The following is a 22,642-nucleotide window of genomic DNA, read 5'->3' as shown; positions in this document are numbered from 1 at the left end:
TTTTAGCTAAAAATGGTCTGTATCGGATAGTACAAATAAAATTTTGGATATCTGGATAACTTTAATTGCGAGATTCTATAAACTTTGTCTGAAACATTTTTTATTTAATTTTACGTCAAATATGTGGTGAAATGTATCAGAGAAATCCGTAAAACATTGAACAATTTATTTCGTTACCATGCTACGTAGATAGTAGCCTGAGGATGTGCCGGATTTGATTAGTTATTTTAGGATATTAAGATAACAATAATTGTGAACCTCTATTATAAAGAAAATTTTGATTTCGAAAGTCTTTAAGCTTCGTCTAATTCACTTTCTTATATTTTAACGATGTTTGGCTAAAATTGGTCGGGATTGTCTTAGTGCGTATGACCCTCATATAAAGAATATCTGGAAAATTATAATAGAAATGAGATATACAAATGGGTGGGATCAGAACTGAAGTGGTATCTCCCATACCAAGTATATGATATTTTCGAATATCCAGTGATGTGTAATTGTGAGAGTCTTTAAACTTTGTACACATTATATTGATGTCAGTGATATGCCAAAAATTAAGGTATCGAATATCTGGAGAACTATAATAGTTGGATTCTCCAATGTTTGAGTGAGTTATTTCGTTATCATTGTACGTAGTTTAGAACTGAAAGCAAATGGGTGGTATCAGAACATTTAAAGTTAATATTTATTTTCGAATATCTAAAGAACTGTAATAGCTACAGTCTTCTAACTTTTAATAAATTACTTTCTTATCATTGTATGTAGTTCAATTAAAAATAGGATGCATTGAAACCTGTCCACTGTAAAAAGATAGGAAATTAAGAGGTATCAAGTTTTTTTAAATTCGCTGGATATTTTTTATACTTTCAATGGCGATATTAACAAACAAACTAACTACTTTTCCACAATATTTTTAAATTTTCCCTAAATTCAACAATACCTCTTAATATTTACGTAGAGCACTAATGTGCTTAAATTTTGGATTTCCCTATTATAAATATTTTTTCGTAACATATTGAGCACGGTGAGTTAGTTAGCTAGTTGTGTATTTAAAGCTCTATATAAATTATAATAAATAAACAATTAATAATTTCAATGCTTCTACTTTTTTTCGGTCCATCTACCATAATTTCTATAACAAAAACAGGCAATCAGTGTTAAAAAATCTTCAAACAAACAAATAATGTTACGCGCCTACTTAATTAACTATGTATGTATACAATTTTAATATTTATATATTATTTTTCGTTATAAATTTCAAATACCACAAATTTATTTATGTATTTTATTATATTGTTTTTACAAAAATAGACAACACAACAATCATTTAAATGGAATATTAGTTTTTGGTTTTTTTTATTTAAAGATATGTGTTGGTTTTTGGTTGTAGATATTCAACATTTATTAGTGTTTGATTAAAATTTATGGGCTGTTTTAAAAGCGAATTTGTTAAAATTTTATGATACGTTAATTAGGTGGTGGTTGTTTTTAAATTAATGATTTTGCATAAATAAATTTTAAGAAATACTGATAATACACTTTACTTTTAACCAAAAATATATTATACATAAATATTTTATATTGTCTACTAAATAAAATGATTAGTTTGACAATAAGTCTTTTGTTTATTTTAAGTTTTTATTTTCGATATTATTAGCATTATGATGATTTCCCAAGAGAACGTTGATTTTGTAACCATTGTTATGTAAAAGGGTTAACAAAGAAAACAAATAAAATAAACTTATAAAATCATTAATTTATGTGTCATAAATATTATAGAGTGGGTATTTTTATAAGATCAAACAAAACATGTTGATTTTATATCCAAAAATTTGTTTTTCTGTTCCATATTTTGACAGTTAAGTAATAGTTATTGTTAACATTAATGCCACCAATACAATAGATTTAAAACTCCACATGCGTCATTTGTGTAACATCCCCGTTTTGTGTAAAAAAATATCTTTTGTATTATGATTTAAAGGTTTAATGGCAATTTGACACTTTTAGTTGTCTTCCTAGTCATAAATATCTATGTATACAAATTAAATAAAGGCATTAATAAGTTAAAACATGTTTAATATACAATTCATTAATTTGAGACACATCACAATCAATAGTTCATCATAGAATAATAAATGTATAGTGACTACCACGCCCACTTAAATCAAGATATTGTGTGAGTAAATTATACAATAAAAGTTTTATATAAAAAAATTAATATTCAGTCATAACTAAACTTGGCTTTTAACATACTTTTTTTATTTACTTCCTTACAATACAAGCTGATTGTTTTGTGTTTCATCCTCTTTAAGAGTTGGAAGGTGATTATCAGTTGCTTTAAACATTGAAAAGAGATTTCCATTAAGCGCGTCATATATTTAAATTTAAATAAAACAAAGTTTTGTATGAGATATCATTGACAATAATAACATAGTGCAAATGTACCTCATCATCACCTACACGTATGATTGCTTTCATATGTGGCATGAGCGAAGTGTGGTACGTAGCGAAGTCCTGTTGAAAACACATGCCTTTGGTGCATGTATCTTTCAATTCAGGAAAAAATAAATTTGTAGTTATTGACCTATAGCTCTCGCCGTTGTCGATAACGGCCTGGGCAATGTCATTCTCAAAGATATATGGACCGATGATACCAGCTCAAAATCTACACCAAACCATGACTTTTTCGGGATTCATTTGATGCTTTTGGATTTCACATGGATTGCTATCATCCTAAATTAGACAATTTTGTTTGTTGACATACCCATTCATCCAGAAATGGGCCTCATCGGTTAAGATGAGCTAAGCGCTTGGAACGTTGCCCGAACAGAACACCACTTTATCGTTTGAATTTGTTTTTGAATATATACATATGTCCACATCACCATGATTTGGCAAAACAAGCTGAATAAATGACAGTCAATTCGATAGTTTAGCTTCATCAAAATGGCTGCTACATTTTTGTGAAAACGCGCGAATTCACTTAATTCTGAATAAATTCGAAAATAATACATCGATTTTTATTGTCGATATTTCATTTTGTTCATATTATATCTGGCTTTGCGATAAAGCAATAAATCTGAACACTTTCTACCGTTTTCGATTTTTCATGAGTTTTTTAAAACAAAAGCATTGTCTCATTTCATGTAAAAAATATATATCGATGGCTTAGTATAAAAAAAGCGTAACTCGAATTTTTGTTACTTTACAAGAGAAGGAAAAAACTTAATAAAATCCATAAAATTTTAGACACAAAATAAGTTTTAATTTCTCATTTAAAATTTATTTTTTATTTTAATGAAGTTATTTAATATCAGCCTTTTTTCATTGATATTTTTGAAAAAAAGAAAAAATTAGTTACGCCTTTTTTATATTAAGCCATCGATATATTTGTTGCTTCAATTTGTTATTATAACTCGGTGAAAATTTGTATGTATGTATATTAGAGTTAATTTCAAAAATTTGATTTGCGGATATCATCATTTTTCTGAAGGTTTTTGCATAAATATAAATAATGGCATATAAAAAAATGAGTTTAGTTTTTGCTCTACAGAAAAATGTGCTCAAAATGCGTGAAAATTTTCCAAAAAAAAAGGACGCCATTATTTTTATTTACGCAAAAACCTTCAGAAAAATGATGATACCCGAAAATCAAATGAAGTGAACTGGTCACAAACAAACTCTAATGTATATAGAATGGGGAAAATGTTTTTTAAATTCAATTATTCGAAAAAAAAACATTAACTACTTAATTTTATGTATATCAAACAAAAAACTAAAATTATGTAAAAATAGCGCATTCATCTATCTATATAAATAAAAAATCAAATGTCGTTCGTTGGTAATTGCATCAGTAGAGAATGACAGGTCCGATTTACACATTTTTTTTTTTAAAATGTTGGTAATAGACTAACTTATGTTTTTATGGAATAAAAAATTGACCAGCCCTCTTTTACACCCTCTTTTTTCGATTTTTCTAATTTTTTTTCGATATATCTAAAATCGCAGGACGCCTGGACCGATTTAATTAATTTTTTTAATGTTCGCAATACATAGTCCGCAAATGTTTTTACATAAATAAAAATTGTCCAAGTACACTAATACGCCCACTTCTTAAATAAATCTGCAAAATACATCGGTCTGTGATCAATCATACTTCAGACCAAAATTCGATTACTGATATCAAGAAAAAGATCTCGATCTGTGATCACTCATACTTCTGAACAAAAATAGATTTTTTATATAACACCTAGGGTATTCAATCGATTAACCGTTAATCGGTTAACCAATTAATTTTGGACGGTTAACTGTTCGAATAATTTAAAATTGCTGATTTTCAAATAACAAATAAATCGATTAATTTGTGTCGATTAACCGATTAACCGAAATTCCTTTTTTATGCACTTTAAAAAATTGTTTCGTATTTATTTTTCCCTTTCAATTCAAATACAAATTTCAAATTAAAATTAGATATTTTTTGAACATGCAATCACCAAGTATACAGAGGCGTCAAATTTGACAGTTCAAAAACACTAAAATCAGCTTTTTTTGAAATTGTTTCGATAGAAAGAGAAAACAAATTTGCGGTTTAATACAGACAGTGCGTTAAAACAAACAACTATATAAATAAGCACAAAACCAAACCAGTTGAATTGTTTCGATCCGTGTCGCCTCTGTATACTTTGTGATGCAATAAACATGATTAGTGAGTATGTACTGACATATTTATTTTACATTTCTTTGCAACTTTGTTGATATTTACATGTATAGACGAAATTTTTTTAAAATGAGTATTTTATCATAACTAAACGAAACTATTAAATTAATCAAAATCTAAAACTATCCAAAAAGGAATATTCTTTACCATGGTTTTGATTTCTCCAATATATACAATCAGCGAGAGAGTTTTTTCCAAGAAAAGTTTTATTAAATCTAAAGAAAAACATCGTTTAAATTACATTCTTTTCATAAAAGATTATTTCACAAGATCTCACTAAAACTCTAAAAAACTCACACTTCGCTCATTTGCTGCAACAACGTCATAATTCAAAAAAGTCGTTTCGAGAAAAACGTCTCTGAATGTTTTATGACATTTCACTATTTCTTAAATAAATTTTCAACAAATCATTCGATTTCAGAAGTATAAATAGTGGATGTTAATATCTTTCTAATCAGTAATCAGTAAACCCAAATTTGTACTTATTAAATATACGAGAAAACATGAATTTTAATTTTGATGTTTACAACAAAAAAACACTCTCACTCAAAAAATAATTGACTTTTTTGAAAACTGATAAAACTGTATTACTCAGTTCAAAAAACACGGATTTTGAGTTATGACGTTGTTGCAGCAAATAGGCGATATGTTTACAAAAATGTTCTCAAATACCTTATTTGCTGCTTTTTATGTTTTTGTACACAAATTCGTTGTTGTATTTTCATTTTAAAATGGAAATAGAAATTATTCGGTTAATCGAATAATTTTAAATTCACCGATTATTAACCGAATAAATATAAACCTCGATTAATTATTTGCTCGATTAACCGATTAAACAAGAAACCCGATTAATTGAATACCCTAATAACCTCAAAATATCTAAAGCGTTTAATCAAGAAAAGGAGCTCAATCTGTTCACTTATATTTCTGACCAAAAATCGATTTTTTATATAAAAACTCACAATATCTAAATTCGCTAATAACTTGGCCAATAAGCGTTGAATCGAGCTGTGATCACTCATATTTCTTAACAAAAATAGATTTTTTAAATAAAAACTCAAAATTTCTAAATTCGCTAATAACTGGCCAATAAGCTCGATCTGTGATCACTCATATTTCTGACAAAAAAAAAAGATTTTTTTATATAAAAACTCACGATATCTAAAATCGCTAATAACATGGTCAATAAACGTTTAATCATTTTTCAGACCAAAATTCAATTACTTATATAAAAACTCAAAATAGGTACATTGATTTACATGTATTATGTTGTTGCAAGACTTAGGTTTTTGACAACAAACTTAGGTTCTTTGTCCCTCAGTAGCGCTTCTATGTATATTTTATTCTATGTCCTATATGAATAAAAATTATCATTCAATAATACTTTTTTTTCTTTTTAACTATTTGTACACTTTTCAAACCGCTTCTCACAAATTCACAAATGGAACACAAGCATTTTTTTTAACTTGGACAGGACAACGTCTGTCGGGTCAGCTAGTTGTGAATAAATTCGAAAAGAATCAATCGATTTTTATGATCGATATCTCATTTTGTTGCTATTTTATGTGGCTTTGCGGTAAAGTAATAAACCTGAACAATTCCTGGCGTTTTCTGTTTTACATGAGTTTTTTAAATCAAAAAGAAATTTCTATTTTCAAGTAATAAATAAATTTTTATCTTCACTGTTTTATTATATTTAAAACGGATTAAAGAGTAAATAAATTTAAATTTGTTTGAGTTTACTTTAATAATATCGGACTAACCGTTTTTGAGTAATCATTATTATTGGACCTAAACATTTGTTCAAAAAAACCTCTCCATAGAATTAAAAATTTGTACCATGTTTAACTACTGGAGCCACAATACGTCAAAATTGTGTATTGGTTTAAAAAGCCTTTTAAATTTTTTTTCTTTTGAAGAATTTACTGTTCGTGTCGAATCTTGTATGCCCACCATCAATATATGACAATAGAATATTTTTCTTAGGGTTTATATGGGGGGTAGGGTCAATTATGGATCCGTATATTGGGTATAACAAGTAAGAGTGCTGTCTTCAGCTGTATACTTTAAGAAAAATATTAACACGAAACTCTAGTTGTAGTATAGTTCAGTATAAATATTGTTCAGTTTATTCATTTAAATATAAATTTTATTTCACTTTTCACTGTAACACTGTATCAGCTTCCATTAATTTTGTTTAAAATAATTTATCTAGTAAAATCACCACATTTGAAGCACTTGCAGTCGGTGGGCTCACGCAAACGAATATCCATAGTGGCCATGTCTTGAGAATTCAAACGGGTGCCATCAGGATCGTAACAATGAGAAAGAGTAATGATTTTTTCCTTCAGAAAACTTTCGCGACAGCAATAGCACTCCTTTAAATAAGACAATAACAATTATTATTCACAACTAATTTCTAACAAAATTTATTCCATTTTAATCACTTTCAGAAACCCCGTGGGCGTTATAACCGAAGGCTGCACTTGACTGTTGCACAAACCCTCACACTTGTTGACTATAACATCGGCATTACAGGTACGTTGCATACGTCCCAACTCATCGAATTCCTCCTTGATTAAATGTATCTCCGATTTAATGGTTTCACAATTTTCATCTCCCGTCCCTTGATGATTGTAACGCAAGGCCTCAGTTAGGTTATTTAGGGAAAATATTATACAGATTATGGAAATTTTGAGAGAAATTTTAAATAATTTAACCATTATGCTAAGTATGAAGTTAGAATTACTCAACGTCGTAACAATGACTAGTTTATGTTCAACAGGAAATGAGCTTTTATACTAAGTGTCGGTTGTAATGAAAGGCAATGTTTGTTTTTCTAAATAGTAAAATTGTTCTTTGATTTAAAAGGATTTTATGTTGGTTTTGTGTAAATGAATCATTTATATTTATGATTATATTGATTGAATGATTGTGTTCCTCACAGCGGGTATTTATGAGTTTTTATACTCAACACAAAAAAATGGGGGTATATTGAGTTTTTCATGCCGTTTGCAACATGTTGGAATATTGATTGTAGAACCAAAACGTGATACCTAAATCGACTTAGAATTGTACAAGAGCCCAGAATATATTGGGCTCTTATACAATGCTAAGGCGATTTAGGTATGCCCGTACCTCTGCCTATTATTGCCACTAGGAAAGAACATACAGTCATGAAAGTTTCCGAAATATTCTTTGTTGATCAGAAATGTTTGGCATTGAAATTGGAGAAAAAGGTGAGACAACCCGCAAAATATTTCAAAATTTCAACTATTATCAGCTGAAGGACACACTATTCTATTTTAGCTTTAAAAAATTATATTTCAATTAGTTATATTTTATGTAGTGTTCTGGATAACATGCTATGCTATTTGCATTAAATATATTACAGATAATATCATGAAATTGTACAAATTTTGTTCTTTTGATAAACAAAAACAAGCTCAGGATTTCTCCCAGTCCTCATTATATGCGGGAAGTTTTGCTTTCTTTCATTTAAAAAAAAGTGCCGCTGAAAGCACACCGATTGCTCACCGAAGCTTATGATAAATGTTTTCCATCGATTTCAACTTGCGAAAGATGTTTTCTTTGGTTCAGAAGTGGTGATTTTGACACGGAAGACAAAAATCGTCCAGGCAAGCCAAAAAAGTTTGGAGACCAAGATAATTGTTGTCAAACTGAACAACAGCTTGCAAAATCATTGGGAGCTAAACAATTTCAAAACGATTGCAAACAGCAGCATTCATCCAAAAGCTGGGAAATTGGGTACCATACGTATTGAAGCTTTGACAACATGAAAGGCAATTTTTTATAGAGTCTGCTGTCAATAACGTAACTAAACTTGCAATTCAACAAGCTCTTATTAACTTGGATGTCGAAGAGTATATGTAAATCTTGGTAATAGCGTTGAGTCCAGGCAGGTTGTGCGAGGTACACCTCAGGCCGGAGTGATCTCTACACATCTTCAGCTTATCGTTATTAACTCCATTCTCATTGAACTAGACAAAAAAGGGATAAAAGTTGTTGCTTATACAGACGTAATGGTGTGACACTAGTATCAGGATTGTTTCCGAATGTGATAAGTGATATTATGTCCAATGCTTTTGAGATTCTCAACAATTGGGCCACGGAAAGTAGCCTTGAGTTAAATTCAAACAAAACAGAACTTGTACTTTTAACAAAAGAGACAAAGATTCCAGGCTTGAGTCTTCCATGGTTGAAAAAATCCGAAATCTCCCTTTAAATAATGCTCAATACTCAACACAGGGACAAGAAGTATAGTTTATTACAGATGTTCGATCCCAGCAAAAAATGCTGCTTTCTCGGAAGCAGGTTTGTAAGGCAGAGAGCACTTGTATACTGCTACCACTTCGCATGAAAGATTACATGATTTTTATATGGGATTCCTCGCGTAGAGGCTCTGCATAAGCAATCCAAAATAAGCATATTTCACAGCTTTAATATAAACCTGATTTCATCGAATTAAATATGTGCAAACAATTGTGCACATAGATTTTAGAGCTGCTGAGAAGCAATAAAATCTTACAGACCCAGTGATTGCCTAACAAGAAGCGCTGATTTTTTCTAAGTTCTTCACCACTTATGCGAATAGCTTAATGTATGCCTTCCAAAATCATTTTTGTAAGGCAATAATTTTTGGATGCAATTAATGTAGCAGTATAAGATGCAGTAATCATATTCATAAAAAGGAAAACTATGTCGTAGACCAACTATATTAACCCATTCCTCCATTGCACAGTGGTTTAAAAACTTTTTTTTTGGTAATAATTCGGTATTTTGGGAAATATTGGAGATATTGTTACGAAATTCCACATGGTTTGAGCTGAGGTGTTTTCGAGTTGATTTACGATTCTTCAGCTTCCTAGTGCTAATGGGGGCCAGTACGTAGTCCCTCAAAGATGGTCACCTCGGGTCTAAAATTTTATAAAAAAATCCATTTATGATCCGAATGAGCTGAAATTTTTAATATAAATAGTCCTTGAGAAGATCTACAAAAAATACGCTTACATGTGGTTATCTCTATTAGTTGAAGAGATATTCAGGTTTATTGATTTATTTTTTTTAATTTTGCTCGATCTTTTTATGGGTTTTTAGATATGGCAGGCTAACGGAGGTTCGAAATTTATTTCTAAAATATCAGCTATATTGGCGATAAAATTCTAAATAAAATAAAAAAACTTGCTAACAGATATCTCTTCCCTCTAAAAAGTTATACGCATCCAAAGTTGGAACTTGTAAAAAGGGCCGTATTTTTTACGTTTTTTCCCAAAAAAACCCATATATTTTTTCTTTTGTAGAAAAAAAATTTCTGCGGGACTATATAGAATTTTTATATGATCCGGAAAGATAACTTAATGCAAAAGCGTGTAAAGAAAAATTTGGCTCATTTTAGCAGACACACCACTACCCAGTCCTATACAAACTTGGCCAATTTAAAAAAAAATTCGGTTTGAATAAAAAATTCTAAAAAGGCAAAGCGATCCACGAAAAAGCTCCATATTTGTATAACCCCATATGTTTCTTAAATACCTACTAAGTATTTTTACTATCACACGGTAAATAACGTCACAGTAGGCACTTTATTAAAAAAACCCAGTTTTTGGAACACATTTTCCCCGTTTTATTAATTTCGGTATTTGAAAATAAAAGATGTCAAAAATTCTAATGCCATTGATTTAAGGACATTTGAGTCTATATTGGTTACAAATTTTCTTATGATATCTTTAATTGTTAAAATTTTACATTAATAACTCTTTATGCAGCGCAGCGAGGCTGGATGTTTTTCGATAACATACATTACTTTAGTTCGAGTCCCTGTACATAGAGATTACTATGGCAATGAACAGGCAGATGAGTTAGCCATAATGGGATCTTCTTTGGATATCGTTTCCTCCTCTGGCGAAGAACTATTCAAAAATATTATCTTCAGACATTTTCTTACAAAGGCTTAGAATAGATGGCACATTTTATATAAATGCAGATAGCTAAGCTCTTTTAATGAAAAACAAACTATGCAACTGATAACTCCTAATATAAGGGATATATCAAGGTTGCTGGCAGTGACACTGGATTCATGAAAGTCGCCTTGTTCTGCCCTTTAACGGCCATTGTCGTAGCAGCAAGAACAGGGAAAAAAAGGAAACGAATTTTACCTTCTCTGTAATGTCCAGTCTTGAGCTTCTAGAGGCACAGATTCCTGGACAACTATATATTAGCCAACCTTGGTGAGCTAAATGGATCTAGACTTAATGATCTACAGGTTTGGTCTAATAACTTTGTCATTTTATCAGATATTTTAAAGTAAATGGCACTACATCTGATGAGTGGTGTGGTCCTGTCAAAAAGGGTTCCTTTCGGTGGTGAGTATATAACATTCGGCAAGGCCGAATATAACATTCTTACTTGTTGTTAATGAATTATGGTTAGAGTTATAGACTAAATGACATGTTTTGGCAATAAATGAAGTGTGAGAAAATATATTGATTTACTAAAGTTACAAATGATTACTATATTTAATACTTTTGCCAGGCAGCAAACATTTCAGTCATTAAAAATGTTGCACTAAGTAACAAACATTTGTTCAGCTCTGCTAAAACGCATCATTAACAATCAACTCATTAATGCCATAATACAATGTTGCATATATTTAAGCAGCACCTTTTAGCAGAGTTAAAAAAATACACAACATTAGCATTGTTGCCACAATATTTTGTTGGAAAGCTTAAAAACAGCAACAATAACAAAATATAAAAATACTAAAGAAATAATTTCATTTAAGTGGAATTTATGTTATTTAATACTTCAAAAGCATGCACTTAAAAAAAACAAATAACAACAACAACTACATCAGCAACAATTTAAATGACTTACAACAATAACAACAAAATATGAAGCATATAATGAAAAATTTATAACAGCAACAACAAACACACATACACTGTGCCAAACAAACATAAACAACATTGCAACAAGTTCGTTCAACTATTAATTGTGGCATGTTATGAATGGCGTCACATGAATGCATTCAATTACATGTTCATTTTTTTTTTCGCTCATGTGGCAAACAACACAGTAACAAAAGCAAAAAAAAAAACACTAAATAAATAAATATTGCTTGCGGCCTTCTTAGTCAGTGTTGTTGCTAATATGTTGTTGTCGTTGTGGCCGTTTGCAGCAGCTACTGCTTTAAGCATAATGTATATAATTTAAGAGGTTATTTTTTTTTGTATTGCCTCTTTCTGATGTTGTTTGTTAGACTCATGTCGACATAACGAACTACAACACTATATTTATTTAAACAAAAAACTAGCAACTGCAGTAGCCGCACCAGCAGCAACGTGCAACAGCCAACAACAATATTAGTAGCAGTTGTGCGGCAATCGCAACAAAATAACAATTTTACCTATGGTTGTTAATTTGTCAGTTGCGGTACATTAAATACAGTTTAATAATCATGCAAACCCAACTTTGAGAAAAAAACATTAAATTATAATTTTTGAATTTTACAAATACTCTTATAACACAGCAACTGCAGCCAGCAACAACCAGCAGGTTGAATTTCCACAAATCACAAAATTATATGAAATTTTCTTAAACAACAACCACACACTACAAAGGCAACAACACAGCTAATGGCTTATATTATAATTTGTTATAAAGATTGTTAAATAATTAAGTGTTATTTATCAATGATTTCCAACTGGATTCAAGTTTTTTGAGGAGTGGAAAGATTTCCTTCTCTTTTCTATAAACTCAAGACTTTCTCAAGTAAACCTGACGTGTATGAACCACCACTAATCCAAAATCCTTATGGCCTAAAAGCCTTTCTTTGATCTTATCTGTAGACATTTCACACCTCAATTTCTTCCCCACCATGAATTTCCCAAGACAGCTATAAAACTTCCCACAAATCCTAAATAACCTCCTTTTTTGCAACACCCTTTTAATATCGTTACCGCTGCTATTACTAAATATTTGATGTTTAGTTTAGTAATTTATTAAAACGTGTTTCAAACACTTTTCAAATCATTTAATATTAAAAAGTTAATCGTGAATCGTGCATGTTAAATTTAACAATAACAACAATAATAATAGTAGTATTAGCAGTAACATTATATTATCATTTTATTTAGGTTGTTAAATTGAATAAAAAAAAACATGCTAAATCACATAGAAAATTAAATTGTTGCAACATTAGTTTTTAACAACCCACAGTGCTTGGCATTGCATTGGCCTATAGGCCAACCTTTTATCTGTAGTTGTTTTTAGAGATAAAATCTAGAAAACTTTTAAAAGACAATTAAATCAAATTTAATGAATATATGAAATAGATGCTGAATATTGAATCGTTGAATTAAAACAGGTGCAAAATTAAAAAGTTAAACATGATTTATAATTAACATAATAATTTAGTATTTCTGAACATTTAAGGATTTTAGCTACTTTTTTAAATTTTTCATTATACCCTATAATAATTCGACAAAATTTGGTACGTTTTTTTATTGCAAGAACGAAGCTTAATGAATTTGGTTTTAATCGGACTATTATTTCTCTTAGCTACCATACGATTTCCTATCTGAAAATAGTTAAGCTCTCATAAATATCTTAGTTATATTGATATCCAAACCAAATTCATCACAAATATGTTTTATATTTGTGATCGGTCCATAATTAGTCCTACCTCCTATATATACGTCATATATAAAAAACAAATTTCGACCTTTCGTAGGCCCATCATATGTAAAATACAAAAAAAAGATGGAGCAAAATTTAAAAAAAAAATTAAACCTAAATATCTCTTGAATTAAAAGAGATAACCTACAGATAAAAGCATATTTTTGTAGACCTTCTCAAGGACTATCTATATTTTTAATTTCAGCTCATTCGGATTTTTTTTAATGTGTGACATTGAGGGTCCACTCACTGATCCCCATTCCGAACCTTCAGCCGAGTAGATAATACAGCACAACATAGAAGTGTGGACTTGATCATACTATTTTAACAAAAAATCGTTGTTCTAGAGTCAAAAAATAGTAAAAACGAAAATTGTTAAGGTACAAAGTGATCTTTATGTGCTATTTAGAGTGACTAGACACGTTCAGAATACATTGATATGTTCTCAGGAGTTGCTCAACTTTACCGTAGCTACAACTTTGCTAAATATTGTTAGTGAAAAAAAAGCTATTTTTTGGAAAAAAATTTTAAGAAAATTTATTTGGCGGACTCTTAGCTATATTATTGCCACATAAAGTTAAGCCGTGTCACAAAGTCTGAATTTGCTGTTAACCAAAAACTGATAACACCTTTTTTAGAGGCCCCACTGATTTTTAGAAACTTTGGGGGCCCATACAAAAAATACGGTCACCAAAATGGACAAACTGAGTATAGGGTTTTACTACCCTTTTTTAGTAGAGTCGAACCTATATAGTCATGATCGTGTGTTTTTTTCACTGTTGCACTGTGCAATTAGTCATAGCTCCCATATGAGGCCATTTTCAAAAATTATTTTAACGAGTATTAATCCGATAAAAACACTCTAGTAATCCGATAAAAACACTCTATATGATGATAAACTGGATCCACTTTCGTCATGCTAGTATTATTGCGAATATACATATTCTTTCGCATAACATGGAGTTAATGCCTTCAGTTTCATAATATATAATCACGCGTGATTAACGGAGGCGGTATTCTCTAAAAAATTTAGTATGGGAGAGCAAGTATATGGTTGTTGATCAGCGTTGCCACTGAACAAATCTTATTCCTACCAAATTTTTGTCAAAAAACTACCAAAATCGTTTTAAACCTACCATTTTTTTAAAATCATATACATATGTCAAGAATAAAAAATAAGTTTTGATTTTATTAGACATACTTTCTGCCAGTTCTGCTGCTCTTATACCATTTACGTCATAAAATCGTGATATAAAATACAATTTTAAACTGTCCCATTGTTCTATAATTCTTGCAATAACACCTTCTAAAGATAACCATCTTGTTTGGCAAACACCTAATATTTTATGAGATTTTACAGAACAGTATTCCTGAAATTCTTTAAGCTCGTTAATTCTTTTGGGACTATGAGAGAAAAAAGTATATACATATATTACCACAGAGAAGCTCAATATTTGGCTCAATATATGCATAACTGGAGCAGAGTTGGAGTGAGTGACATGTGCACTTAATGTAAAACAAGTCAGTTTCATTAGTAAGTAACGTCACCAGTCATAACGTTAGCACCGTCTGTTACCAATCCGATCAAGTTTTTTAAAGGAATGTTATGTGTAGGGTTTTTATCACGGTACAAATTTCCCGGGAATTTTGCCAATTTTTCACTACCCGATTCCCGGGATTTTTAGTCGGGAATCCCGGGAATTAAAAACTGACGAAAATACATTGAAAACAACTAAGAACTCCATTTTTTTCGACAACAAACAGTGAAAAGTTTTTTGCTTATATCTCGGCAATAATAGATCGCTTACTATTATTATTTATTTGTGGTTTTTCGTATGAAAATTTAAAAAGTGAATTCATTATTTATAGAAGTTATTTCTTATTGAATCATTCTAATTTCTTTAAATTTCTTCTTCAAATCCATAACAAAATAGCTTCTCAAATTTATTAATTCATTACATTTTTCTTCAATTCAAATCTAGTACAAAAAGGCTTCAGAAAATTTTTTTCAATTAATATTGTAAATGATTTGATTTAACAAAAAATTAATCATTCAAAGTTTGAATAAATTCTGTTATTAATTAACTTTAAATTTAATTCAGTTTAAACAAACATTCCAAAGAATCTAAAAAATTAAATATTAGGAATGGATTTATGGAATAAAAGGCTGACATTTTTCAATTTAATAATTATAACGCTAAGTTTTTATATGAAATTTGGCTATAATATTCCTAATTTACAGTATCATTATATATTTCGGGTACCCGGGAATGTAGAAAAAAATTTCCCGATTCCCGGGAATCAAAAAAGGTTGGGAAATTAAAAACCCTAGTTATGTGCCGAAAAGAAATCTGTTATAAGTTGGAAAATTGAAACTGCATCTGCCTTAGTGATCTCTAATAATGCGATTAATCTATCTTGTAAATAAATACACAGAGAAAACAGATTCGTGATAGCAACCGAATTTGTTGCCAATCGAATGATACTATCTTAGTGACCGAATTTTACAGTTGTGGCTACCATATTTTGGAAGGGGTAATTAAAGTTTGGTTGCCTCAACTGAAATTCTTCTTTATCAACTGACTTTTTGTTGTTAGAACTGAAAAATTCTATGTGTGCAACCGAATCATTCGATTGGAAACAAATTCGGTTGCTATCACGAATCTGTTTTCTCTGTGTACTTTTTGATTCAACCTACCAAAAATCAATTTAAACTACCTTCCTACCAAACGAAAAAAATCCTAACAAATTTGGTAGGAAAAGCCCAAAACGGCAACGCTGTTGTTGATTTTAAAAACTTAGACATCAGTTATAAAAACGTCAGCTTAGATATCATAGAATATTAGGAAGGGATACGAACATACAGATGTTTTCGATAAAGTGATTAGCAGGACATCTTTAAGAGAGTTAATGAGACATTCAATAATCGTACTCACATAGATGCATAATCACAACGCTATGACAGGAAACTGTGTGGTTGATGATTTGACGACGAGGCACTGATGGCCTACATATGTATAAGTGAAGCTTACTACCCATGAAAAACTTTATTTACAAATAAGCTGAAAAATAAGGGGAATTTTGTATTTAAAAAAAAAAAAAGTAAGAGAGCTATATTCGGCTGTGCCTTCACAAAATTATACATTATTTTATTATTTTCTTGATTTTAAATAGCAACCGAGCCGGGAGAATTCCCGATATATTGATGTATCAATAATGTTTGCAAGTTATTTTGTGGCTACGGAAAGTTGATTTCAACATACAGACGGATATAGCTATATAGACTTGGCTATCTAATCGATCCAGAATATATATACTTTGTGGGGTCGCAAATGAAAAATATAGATATTACAAACGGATTGACAAACTTATATATGCCCTTGTCACACATTTTGTGGCTCAAAAAACAGTTATCATGGTCTCTGAATTAAAGGTGCTCGAATTTTACGAAGTCATTCAATAAAATTATGGCAATTTTAAAAGTAAATTTTCGTTCCATGGTTAAAATTTCTAAAGTGCATTACAAACAGCAGCACAAATGCATTAAATTCTCCCCACTAGTGGGGGAACTGAAAAAAAGTGGAAATAAATCTGTAACTTCTAAACGAATAGCCCGATTTTAATAAAATTTTCCATGACTATAGAGGAGGTGTTGATAAGTTTAAGTTTAGGCTTAAACAGCAAGGGGTGGGGCGGCTCGAGTGTATCAAAAATTAAAAATGATGCCAAATTTCTACTAGGCGAGATCTAAAAAAATATTGATATAGCTATAAAAAATATCTCTTATAGTTTACGACTTATTCGGATTTAAAAACAAAAATTTTATTTGTTTACTTACCTTGGTCGGCTTTTTTGCTAATAACGGATCCAAATTTTCCTAAAATATCTTTTTTTTAATTAACATCAAATTTGTTAATAATTATAAGAAAGAACTGTTTAAAAACCTCTACTGAGTCAGAAGTAATGCGCATTTAAATTTAGAAACAAGTGCTTGCTTTAAGTTTAAATTATATACAGTGGTGGCCAGGAATTTAAGACAACAATTGTTTGCTAAATTCCATGTAATTGTCAATTATTTTTTTCAAATATTTCCTCAAATATGTATGCATGAGGACTGTTTTAACACACAAGTGTGTTTTATTCAACTGTGTTAATTCATAAATATTCAACTTGACCAAAAAAATTTTTTCGTTATAATTTTATTATTATAAAATATTCGGACTAAATTTCGTATTTTTAGTTCCATTAGTTTTGGTCATATCATGTTATTAACAGCGGATGTTCGCTGAGGTGGGTCAACGTATTTTCACATATCTTTCTCCATATATGTTTTACCGATTTTTCCAAACATTTTTCAGAAACTAGAAACATTAATAATAAATTTCATACCCTTAGAGGTCCATTTATTTTGGCTCTATCGCACTTAAAATTCAGTTGATGAAAAAAATTCAAGTATTTGTCTTAAGCCACCAATGTAGAAAATAAGAAATGATAAATAATGTATTTACGTTTATCGGAAAGATATCATTTCGGGAAATATTAAGAAAGTAAAATAATAGATAAGTTCATATTCAGTAAATTTCAACTTTAAACAACATTTTCTCTAATTGCTGCTTTCAAAAAATTATGTTTGTGTGCCCCAATATATTCTTCAATATCTGTGAACATTTGACAAAACAACTTAAGTGGAATTTTCAAATTTTTCAGGAGAGCACAAAAATATTTATCAATATTTTATTATTTCTCCTTGAAGAACTTTAGTATTTGTCATAAAGAATTATACAAAGGATATATAATAAAATAATTATCGATAAATTCAACAGCTTTTGCGAATTAAGTTGTTTTGTCAAAAAAAATCAACAACAACTCCAAATAAGTCGATTTGTTTTTTTATGATATCTCAGAAACTAATATTCGTAAGAAGAAGTAGATTAGTGTAAACGGAGCGTTTTATTATAAAAAAACTAAGATATTTTCTTATCTCTACTTAAGATGTTTTGTCCAAACTCCGCAAATATTATGCAAAGAGATTTCATAGCCCTGAACTTGATGCCTTCAATAGATCCAAAAATCTAAAAAATTCCAATTTAGGTATTTTTGAAAAGTTTTTTGGGAATTGTGGGATTGTCATTAAAAATTCACAAACTTTTGGATTAGGAACAAAAGTGTCAAATTTCAGTAAAAAAGATTCTAAACAAAACTTTTATTGCATTTTAAAAATTAAAATTTTCCAAAAACATCAGCTACCATTTTTTATTCCCATATTTTCGAAAAAAAAACTCTTCTATAATTTTTTGAGTTCTCAAAAATTTGGTAAATTTTTATTAAAATCGGGCTATTCGATAAGAAGTTATAGATTTATTTCAACATCTTTTTTCAGGTCCCCCACTGTGCAGTGGTATAAAAAACTATTATTTTAAGCAATTGGGAGAGAATTGCTACATTCACACTGAGTATTACACAGTACAACACATGATTTTGGGACTCAATTCTGACAATTGCACGTGCAAATAGCCCCAAAAATAAGAACTTCTGCATCATTAGTTTTGTCAAGTTTGCTGCCGTAATAATTTAATGGCCATACGAATTTTTTTTCCTCAAGGTGGATTTTTATCACTTTTTCTATATTTTAGCACGGTTATATCTCGTATACCGTACGGAATATCTCTTTTGTGGCTGAAGCAAAGTTGTAGATATTGAATAGTAGAAAAAAAGTACGGAACATACCTATCCGAAAAAGGTACATCCAGTGCCTTAAAATTCGCAAAAATGCCCATTTTTTAAAATTTTTACCAAATTTTTCACATTTTTTGCTCAAACTGGATTACAAATCCAATTATGGACCGATTACCATGAAATTAGGTCGTGTGATTTGTGTCTACATGAAAGTTATTTATCATGAATTTTGTATGTATACCATCATTTTTAACAGATTTATGCACTTTAAAGTGATTTTCGGAAGCATGTCTTATATGGGAGCTTTGACAAATTCTGGACCCATCATAAAAAAATTTGGTACATATAATTTGTTCGGCCCAAGAACGAAGCCTGTTGAAATTGGCTGAAATCGGTTCATTATTTCACCTAGGCCCCATACAAATGTCCTCCCGGACATAAATTAAACATTTATCGCTCATAAATGTTTAATTTATATTTGGAAAAAAATTTTGATTTTGCAAAAAAAAATTAAAAAATTGTATGTCTTGCGTTACAAAATATTTATTTTGATAGATATCCCACTCGCATCCCACTAAGGGACTAAAAATATCTTAAAGGAATGGACCTAAGCTTTCTTTTGACTACAAAAAAAATTTTAAAAAAAGGGCCCATTTGGAAAAAAAATCGTATTTGCAAAAAAAAAAGTCAAAAATTGTAAGTCTTGAGTTAAAAAATATTTATTTTGATAGATATCCCACTCGCATCCCACTAAGCGACCAAAAGGGTCTTCAAGGATAATATCTAAGCTTTTGTTTGACCTAAAAAAAAAGATTAAAAAAGGGTCGATTTTGAAAAAAAAGTCAACAAAGTTTTTGATTTTGCAAAAAAAGTCAAAAATTTTATGTTTTGAGTTACAAAATATTTATTTTGATAGATATCCCACTCGCATCCCACTAAGCGACCAAGTAGGTGTTCAAGGAAAATATCTAAACTTTATTTTAAGAAAAAAAAAAAAATAAAAAAAAATAGCGTATTTTAAAAAAAAGTCAAAAAAGTTTTTGATTTCGGAAAAAAAATATTAAAAATTTTTTATTTTTTTTTTTAAATATTTTTTTTCGAAAGATCGAAGAAATAGCTATCTATACTATTTGGAACACATTTTGCTAAGAACAATAGGTAATAAGTTACATGGATAAGAAAAAACCCCTGTTTGACCAAATTGTCAAAATTTTACCCCCTATAACTCAGAGAGTTCTCGACCGATGTTGTTGAAAAATTGTGTCTGAGTTACTATCCAATAGAGCTAACCTTGGTGCAAATTTCATCCCGATCGGAAGACATCGATTTCAAAAGTTGGTTCACTTGACATGAAATCCCCCATATGTATCTTGACAAATTTCGCTCCAAATAAGTTTTATATATACAAAATTCATGTCAAAAAATTTTATTATGAAAGGTCCATAATTATTCATAGCTCTCATATAAGACCCGCTTCCGAAAATCACTTTAATGTGAATAGATCTGTTAAAAATGATGGTATACATACAAAATTCATGATAAATAACTTTCATATAGACAAAAATCACACGACCTAATTTCATGGTGGGTCCATAATTGGATTTGTAATAAAGTTATTGAACAAAAAAGGTGAAAAATTGTTAAAAAATTTAAAAAAATGGTCATTTTTGCGATTTTTAACGCACTGGATGCACCATTTTCGGGTAGGTATGTTCCGTACTTTTTTGTTACATGATTACCAGTTATTCATGACAACTGCAATAATTCATAACATCATGTGGTTACGGCAACCATATGAGTAATCAGTTTAGTTATTCTTAGTTATTTATCGACCTCAAACGATGAACAAAATTATTTTCTCTATAAAATTCCCAGAAGTTAACCCACCCCTGTATTTATAAGTTGTTGTTGTCTTTGGAAAAAAATAAAACAATTTTCGTCAACTGCAACCAAATAATTGTTATTTAAAATACACTGTAACTGTTGCTGTAACTTAAACAATTTATCATTTAATATTTCATCATAACAAAAGAAAATTTATGGTAATTGCAGTTAATAATAATAAATTGTATTGAATATTTATAATAAATATACAAAATTATTAAATATTGTATAAAAAAAAGAATTAATATCAAAAAATTACTCAGATATCAAATTTAATAAGTACAATAAAAGCTTCATGTGGAAACACAAAACAACAACAACATCAGCAGCAAAATAATAATAATATAAATGATTATTATATTAACAACGAAAATTGAATTAACAACGAAATTGGCAGTTGCAGCCACTGATTATTTTAATTTCCGTCAATATCAATTAATTGTAAACAACACGCATTCTCATGTTTCATTCGCTTCGTTGACTTAAGTGTTGATGTTGATGTAGTTGCTGTTTTTATTTTATTTTTTTTGTTCATTCTTTATTATTAATATTTATTAATTTGTTTTTTGTTATAAATTTTATTAAATAAATAATAAGTGCAGTGGCAGCAGCATGAGTTGCAGCAGTGCATTGCTGCCAGTTAGTGTAATAAATGCCAGGCAGCTTTTTTTGTTTCATGTTTGCTCATTGATCATTTAAAAAACGTGAACAGTTTTAAACAAAATAAATGAATGCACTCACACCATAAAATTAAGTAATTTTGACTTTAAATGAAAAATGTATTAAATGAGCTCAAAATTAAATGCAATATATTTAGTTTAATTATATTAAAAATGTGGGAATATGAAGGCAAGTATAAGTCGAAGTTAAAATACCCTTCAAGGACGAATAAAATTTCCAAAAATATCTAAATTTGTGTATTTAACTTCTTAAGTTCATTAGTTTTGAATAACTAATCAAATGGTAATAAATATTAATCTCCTAAACTTCATAATCGATTGGAAACAAAAGTAGACAAAAGTTGTAGAGGAGGAAGTAAGCTTTGAGGAAACTAATCATGTAACCAGCCTGTTTGAATACAGAATAAGCTTTAAAGAGTCAAAGCTGACCACCTTGGGTTTGCAAAAGTAGACAATATTTACATGTGTTACAAACTGAAAGATATAATTAATATAACTCCAACTTTTTAACGATGAATATAAAAACATGATGTATAAGTCTAATGATTAGCTACGAAAAAGGGTATTTCAGCAAGATTTACAAAATAAATATCTAAAATGGCTTAAGGCCAACCAATCAACAACAAATTTCCCTATAACCAAAATAACACATCTTCCCTAAAAACCCTAACAATTTCGCTGAAACAACCAAAATTACCTACCGACAGTCTACAGCATAATTTCTCTTCCAAAAATTATAATGTGTTGAAACATGACATGTTTTGGCAAATGGGATACATTAATATACATTATTTTTTTTAATTTCAAAATTATTTTGCTGCTTTTCTGCACAACGAACACAACCAAAAAAAAACAAAAAAAAAACCTGTTGAAATTGTTGGTTGCTTTTCCAAAAAAAATTCCTGGACATTATTTAGCATTTTAAATAAGTAGTGTAGTCATTGGTTGCCCCTCAAATACATCACAGTAATGGCTGGTGCCAGTCTTT

At 29.7% G+C, this 22,642-nt stretch overlaps 1 protein-coding gene across 1 annotated transcript; it reads right to left on the bottom strand.

Moving 5' to 3' along the window:
* Nucleotides 1-6,919: 6,919 nt before the first annotated feature.
* Pburs (Partner of Bursicon) lies at nucleotides 6,920-7,455 on the bottom strand. The gene is made up of 2 exons (XM_065501130.1): nucleotides 7,165-7,455; nucleotides 6,920-7,095 (listed from the first exon to the last, which is right to left on the bottom strand). Exons 1-2 carry the CDS (start codon nucleotides 7,438-7,440, stop codon nucleotides 6,925-6,927), a joined length of 447 nt encoding a protein of 148 aa, XP_065357202.1. The 5' UTR covers nucleotides 7,441-7,455; the 3' UTR covers nucleotides 6,920-6,924.
* Between the last annotated feature and the right edge of the window lie 15,187 nt (nucleotides 7,456-22,642).

This window comes from Calliphora vicina, chromosome 2 (genome assembly GCF_958450345.1).
Source record: "Calliphora vicina chromosome 2, idCalVici1.1, whole genome shotgun sequence".
In the NCBI taxonomy this organism is placed as follows: domain Eukaryota; kingdom Metazoa; phylum Arthropoda; class Insecta; order Diptera; family Calliphoridae; genus Calliphora; species Calliphora vicina.
This window is presented reverse-complemented; position numbering and strand designations above follow the sequence as displayed.

What these genes read in the sequence shown, in the direction of transcription:
- Pburs (XM_065501130.1), bottom strand. Translation starts at nt 7,440, where the DNA reads ATGGTTAAATTATTTAAAATTTCTCTCAAAATTTCCATAATCTGTATA. An exon ending in CGCCCACGGGGTTTCTGAAA is followed by an intron (nt 7,096 to 7,164) that starts GTGATTAAAATG and finishes TCTTATTTAAAG; the next exon opens with GAGTGCTATTGCTGTCGCGA.